This window comes from Catharus ustulatus, chromosome 3, assembly GCF_009819885.2.
Source record: "Catharus ustulatus isolate bCatUst1 chromosome 3, bCatUst1.pri.v2, whole genome shotgun sequence".
Classification (NCBI taxonomy): Eukaryota; Metazoa; Chordata; class Aves; order Passeriformes; family Turdidae; genus Catharus; species Catharus ustulatus.
Window position 1 is genome coordinate 13,301,727 of NC_046223.1, and position 6,622 is coordinate 13,308,348.

General features: G+C 45.4%; 1 protein-coding gene across 1 annotated transcript; it reads right to left on the bottom strand.

The window, feature by feature from the left end:
• Nucleotides 1-1,274: 1,274 nt before the first annotated feature.
• On the bottom strand, nucleotides 1,275-4,529 carry LOC116993279 (serine/threonine-protein kinase pim-3-like). Its single transcript, XM_033053648.1, has 4 exons — nucleotides 4,445-4,529; nucleotides 2,324-2,779; nucleotides 1,935-2,111; nucleotides 1,275-1,297 (listed from the first exon to the last, which is right to left on the bottom strand). Exons 1-4 carry the CDS (start codon nucleotides 4,527-4,529, stop codon nucleotides 1,275-1,277), a joined length of 741 nt encoding a protein of 246 aa, XP_032909539.1.
• Nucleotides 4,530-6,622: the final 2,093 nt, after the last annotated feature.

The window sequence follows — 6,622 nt, forward strand, 5'->3', positions numbered from 1 at the left end:
CACATTTCAATTTGCTTTGCCTTTGGGAAAACCACTTTTGGGGCCCAGTGCCAACTGTAACCTTTTGACAGCAAAGTCTCCTCCTTGCCAGCTTCTGATGTCACAGAAGAAAATGATTGTGAATGTGTTAATTAGGTTTTGTGAAGGAAAAGCTCTATGTCAAACTCTGTGGTTTTGCTTAGCTCTGGGTCTAGTCCTGGCCTAGTAAAGCCCAGGCAGGGTGCCGTGTTGCAGGGAAAGCGAGTCCGTGAGCTTAGGGATTGCCATCACCAGCAGAGGGAATGTGTCCTTTGGGGATTCCTCTGGAGACAAAATTAGAGACCCTCCCCATGCCCCAAGATTCTCTTAGCTCTTTCTAAAATATCCTAGAAAAGGCAGTGAAACTTCACATCTCCTTGCACACCCCCTTTATGAATAGGGGCATTTTTGTCCCTGCTCCAAGTCATTGCTCTTGCACACCAGATACATGAACATCCCCAAACGGGAATGATGCCTGGTCCTGCTGCTGGTGCTTCAGAGTACTGGGAAGTGAAGATGTGGGCAGCTACCAATATTAACACTTAATCAGCATTTCATGCTCCTTCAAGATATCCAGATGTCAGGGATTTTTGTTTCAAAGCAGCAGCTGTACCATCACTCTCTGGGGAAGAACAGTAAATGGGAAACAGCAACTGCCAGCATTGCAAGAGTGTGGGGGAGAACCTGAAGTGTTGAAACACTCATCTTAGAGAAATTAGGATTCTAGTTCAAAGTTAGTTATTTGCTAGAAGCTAATTAAAATGCAGCTGGATAGACAGGCCTTGCTGAAAATAATTAAAAGTTAGAAGTTAGAAGAAACAGGCCTTGAGATAGTTATCTGAAATTTAAATAATTAATTGTCACTTTATGTTTGCTCAGCTGTGCTTGTAATGGGAAAAGATGAAACTAGTAAATGGATCCAAAGAAACACAAACGATTGACACCAGAAACTTCATCAAAATCACGAAGGGAGGAAATTGGAGTTCTCCCAGAAGCCATTTGTATTGTCATTGATAGAAAAGGTCGAGAGTTCAGGGCTGGGAAGACTCCCCTTACTTCCCCTTTTTGAGGCCCTCTCCCCACAAAAACCAGCCCAGACTTAATTCAAGAAGCCAACCACACATGCTTAATAGCCATTCAAGCTAATTACCATAGCAAGTGGGGAATGGGAGGTGCTGTCATATGTCACCATTCCAAACTTTTGTCAGTAAATGGACTCTGTGATCCCCTGTGATTTGGCAGTGCGTATTCAGGGGTTACCCCACGCAGCTGCCCAGCACTGGATAAACAGACAATTTCCAACTTTAAATTTTTAGAATCTTTTCTCTGTCACACTTGGGTATCAGTAATAGACCAATACTTAAATTTTGGTTAATCAGTGTCTTTGTCAAAAGATGAATGGGAAGAATATAATTACCAAAGCTGCATTAGGGTAGCAGGATCAGTTCTTTACTGCATGCTTGAAAGAAGATAGTTTGGGACCTTCTTTTTGTGTCTCATGCAGGAAAGGAGCTCTTAACAATACCATGCTACCTAAGCACACATTGGGATGTAGCTCTGTAGTGGTTCACAATGAAGCAGATTCCTGCTTTGTTACTGCCAGCCCTGCTGACCCTTCAAGGGACCGTAGTGCATCCCATGCCTGTTTTGCCTCCAAGCAAAGCTTGGCTTGCCTTATTAGTGTGGAATAAATAGAAGAATAATAAAATGGGCAATTAAGCTGATCACTTTGGAGGATATGCTGATGCTTTTGCATGCCAGCACTGTACCTCATGCTCCCAAGGTTTCTCATCATCAAACATCTTATTAAAAAATCTCACCTCTCAATTTACATGCTGCAAGAGCAGGACGCATATGTGCCAGCTGCCTAGTCCCCGACCCGTTCTTCCTCCCTTGCCTTCCAGGCACATGCCCACCTTGAGACACCCAGGGCGGGAAGAAGAGCTGGCCCTGGACGATGTCTTCTCTGGTTTTGAAGGGAAGGTGCCTGCACACCAGCTGATAGAGCAGGATGCCCAGGGTCCAGATGGTGGCTGGCTGGCCGTGGTAGCAGCCGAAGTGGATCCACTCCGGCGGGTAGTACCTCTGCGTTCCTATGGGACACGGGCGCAGCTCATCAGGCGATGCTGCTCCCTCCCTCCCTCCCTCCCAGCCAGCTGCACTACAACCAGCCCCTGCCCCTGCCAAAAAGCAACTTGGCTGCAGCCGGCTGAAGAAGGATTCCCCCTCCCTTCCTCCATCTTCCCCCTGTGCCAGCAAAGGGGAGAAGCTCCGCTGCCCGGCTGGGCCCCGGCTTTGGGCTCACCTGCCATCCGGGTGTACAAGGTGTCCTGCAGGATGGTGCCAATGCCGAAGTCGATGAGCTTCGCCTCGCTGGTGTCCAGGTCCACGAGGATGTTCTGCGGCTTGATGCGGTGGTGCAGCACGCTGTGGCTGGTGCAGTGCCGCACGGCCTGCAGCACCTGGCGGAACACCCCCCGTGCCAAGGGTTCTGGCAGGAACCCCTCTGCGTGCAGCAGGTGCCAGAGGTCCCGGCAGCGCTCCGGACGCTCCATGACCAGGGCGAAGCCGTCGGGCAGCTCGAACCAGTCCAGGAGCTGCACGATGGCGCGGAAGCCAGGGCACGACAGCAGGGAGAGCAGCACCAACCCCAGGGGCACAAGGGCGCCGTCGTGCTGCGGGGGGAGCGCGATGCCGTCAGCGGGGCCGACGCTGCGCCGCGCCTTCGGCACCCCGTGCCCGGCCCCGCCGCAGCTCGGCACTGCCCGGCCCGGGACCCTGCGCGGCCCCCGCTACACCTTCTGGCCATGCTGGTTCTGATGCAGCCCAGGATATAGTTTGCAAATATCAGACATCTCCTAGGCTATCTTTGCAGTTTTGTGCCCCATTCCCCAGCATGCTCTCAGGCATGTGCCTGTGACAGCAGGGAATCCAGTTCCCCCATGAAGGCCTTATTTGCAACACAAGAATACACAAAATTTATCTTAAAATTACAGAGTTTTTAGGGAACATTGAAAAAGGTGTAATAGACAATAGTTTTTTATGGCAGAGTTGTATCCTGTGGGCTGATATATTTTTGTTTACTGAGATTACTCAGTAATCTTTACTGAGATTGCATTGCTACAGCCACATTGATTTCCACAGAACCATTTCTTAGTCATATTCCTGTAATTGGGCCAGGAAGGATCAAATGTTCCTTTGAAACCATCTTTTTATTCAGCTGTAGATTTTAATGCTCTTCTGCATCTGAGTTTTAGACTAACCATACAGATGTACAATCAAGGACTGCTGAAGGTATAATGTCCTTTTTATCATTTTCAGATTTGCATTTCCACAGATTGAGTCTTACAGGCTGCTAAGACTTGCGATTCCCATTTGTTTTGGTGGGAATTTGGAATTTCTGACCTGGCAAAGTTGCATTCCCTGAAGGCCGTGTTAAGCAGATATAAACATGTGCAGAAATTGCTGTATTACTCTAATGTCCGTCTTCTGTTTACAGAATCATTTTGCTTTCATAGGCTTGATGAGATTATAAAATTAGAAGTTGGAAAGAGCATGAAATAGTTCTGCTTTGGGTCCTTGCATTATCATAATATTTGAAGAACTTTGCAGGAGCATCATCTCTCTTCCCAGTAGAAAGGCTTTTCTATTATAGTTACAGCACAGGTTAATGTTTTTTTAATACAGTGTTGCCAACAGCAAAGGGTTTGAACTTTTACATCCTTCTGTGTTCCAACTTTTTTATTTTTCTCTGCACATTAATTTCCACCTCTACTCCTAACTATCTGCCACGTATTACAGTAATTCTGACAGGAATTCACTTTATCTATTTCTAAGGTTTAGGTGGTTCTCTTTCTGCAGTACAGAAATACATTAATTCCTTTGAAATACAGGAGAAATACAGAAATTATTTAGAAATACGGAAGGTTCAGAAGGAGAAAGAAGGTCCTTAGTCAGGCTGACTAAACCTAGCAATACACAGCTCCAGCAGAGAATACAAGTACCATAAGGAAGATTTCTGGGAATATTGTCCTAGGAAGAGTGGAAAAGCTCATGTGTGCACAGTCCAAGCCTCAGGGATCTTCAGACATATGGGCCATGTGAACATCTAGTTATCTAGAAAGGACAAGGTGCTGTATGTATCTTCCATGTTCTGCATTTCCATTGGTTAATATACGATCAGCCATGTTTCTCACCCTTTGGACCAATATTAAATATTTAATATTTAATATTAATGTCAAATATATTTTCTGAACATCTGCAAAGACATTTAGTACAGCTGTTGTGTAGAATGACATTTTCTCCACATTGTGTCCTCCACAGAACAAGTATTTTACAGGGGAAATTTTACTGCCTCAAAATTCTCTATTTTCAATTTCAAGTCATCTCCATTTGCAATTCACACAGGTCCCCAGGATGGGCTCACAATCCAGCAGCTGTTCTTTAAGGCACTGCTGCATGGGCAGCTTTCCTTTCTGTGCCCTGGACGAGGAGGGAACTGAAGGGTGCATGAACTACCTGAACCGTTGCCCTTCTACAATCTTCCACAGAGAGGGCAAGCAGGAAAACAAGTGAAAAAAATGTGCTTTTCCACCAGTCATTCCTTATGAACAGGCAGAGCCAACAGCCTGCAGTGACAGGCAACTTGTGAATATCCTGCCCCACCAAGCGTCTGCAATTGGATCTGCAATACTGGGATAGCCATGAAGAGGTTTTGCTGTAAAATCCCTTTTCTTGTAACTGCAAACGGATCGTGTCTTTCCCTATCCCTGTTCAGGTGGCAGGGGAGAAAATTGTGTCAAGGTACCGAAGGAAAATTACTTGAAACATTTGGCTACAGCACTGGATGGTGTTCTGAAGAGAAAGATGGATTGTATATTGTCATAATGGGAATGTGACAACTACACACACTCCTCAAAAATTGCAACAAGAGCACCAATCCAGCTTGGCAATTTCAGGTTTTTCTTCTAAATTTTTCCTCACTCCCATAATGGGGCACAACATTTTTTTCAGGATATACCATATCATTGTTATGGCTTTCATTGTTATATGCAAAAAGGTAGAACAGATGTTTGAAAACAAAACCTCTCGAAATTTTTCACTGCTTAAGATCTTATGAAATATTAAAAATGTAAGAGCACTATCAAAGTGTTTTCTTCTAATATTGAGGATCTTCCCCAGCAGAAAACAGTTATGTACAAACAGTGCAATATGTTCTCCATCGACATACTGGGGAGATTTTACACCCAGTCCCCCAAACAGCTTTCACTCCACAAGAGACAGGAACTGTGCTTCTGACAAGGTTTTCATGACCTATGGTAAATGTAATTTAAGCAAACTTGTATTAACTGTGGTAAGGAATGTTCTGTAAGCAAAATTATGCAAAACGAACTTCAGCAAATTTGCACATGTAGTTAATAGGATAAATGAATTTAATTTTTTTATCCGACACTGCCATGAATTGGAAAAAAATGCACTACTTAATTTTAAGCAAAATTTTAATTTTAGTTCATAGGTTTGTTTGTATTAAATGCAGCTATTTCAAAATCAAATTTACATAAAATTCAGCAGGTAAATAAGCTGAAGGTATCATTGGTCAAGATCTGTTGGTGAAAGACAAGGGCTCTGAATGACATTTCAACAACCTTGTGGAGCAACAGATAAAACTAGAACACACAAAACCAGAACAGCAAGGGCACCTCCCAGTGCACAGGATGAGGAGTGAAATCCTGCCCCTCCTCAGTGTGGGTTGAAAAACACCACTTGCAAACTGCTGCCGATTGGAATCCTGAGTCCAACACTGACCAGGGCAGGGGGAGCTGGGAAGAGTAGCTCTTCCCACACTGGAGTTTTTGCCTTTCCTTCAAGTTTGCACAACTTGAAGTTGTGCAGGCAGTTCAACAGATGTTTTCAAAAACTTACTGAGCACATTCCCATGTCCAGATTCCCATCTCCCTGCTGGTGGACTGGCAGGGTGACTCCTTGCAGAAGGTGATTGCCCTGCATCCTGTCAGTCACGGCACTCAGAAGTACTTTCTGATATTTCAAATATTTCAAATATTGGCTTCAAGCAGGAAAAGGAAACCCAAGTAATTTGACTAGAGTGAGAGTCAGTGAAAATTTGGTGAATCAGAAAATCATATTATTTTTGCTGAAGATGCTTTCATATTAGAGAGGAAATTTAGTAGTGCCTTTCTTGTAGTTACAAAGGAAAGGTGACAGGAAACGCTGTTCTATCTAAGTCTTTTTAAGAAGCTCACATATTTGTCATTCACAAAAAATGTCTCTAATTGAGGTCTGGTGAGCGAGCGAGAGCAACACTGTGTATGACAGAGTATCCAAATGACAAAAATTCCAAAACTTCCTTACGGAAGGAAATAATTTCTGGCACACGCCGGCCACCGGTCACGGACAAGGGGTTTTCATAAAGGCTTTCCGCAATCCCAGCGGCCGCAGGTCGCCGCGAGACTGACCGCGCGACCCGAAGGGGGCGTGGCCGGACGGTGGGCGTGGCCCACGAGTGATTGGCGTGGGCGGACTGGTGGGCGTGGGCCGCGGGTGATTGGCGGAGCCCGGGCGGGGGGCGTGGTCCGGGTGGGGGGCG

Excerpts from the sequence above, each read along its gene's own strand:
- LOC116993279 (XM_033053648.1), bottom strand. The coding sequence starts at position 4,529 with ATGCACCCTTCAGTTCCCTCCTCGTCCAGGGCACAGAAAGGAAAGCTG. Across the intron at positions 2,780-4,444 it reads TAAAGAACAGCTGCTGGATT|TGCCGAGCTGCGGCGGGGCC; the intron begins GTGAGCCCATCC and ends CGGGCCGGGCAG. Across the intron at positions 2,112-2,323 it reads CTTGTACACCCGGATGGCAG|GAACGCAGAGGTACTACCCG; the intron begins GTGAGCCCAAAG and ends CGTGTCCCATAG.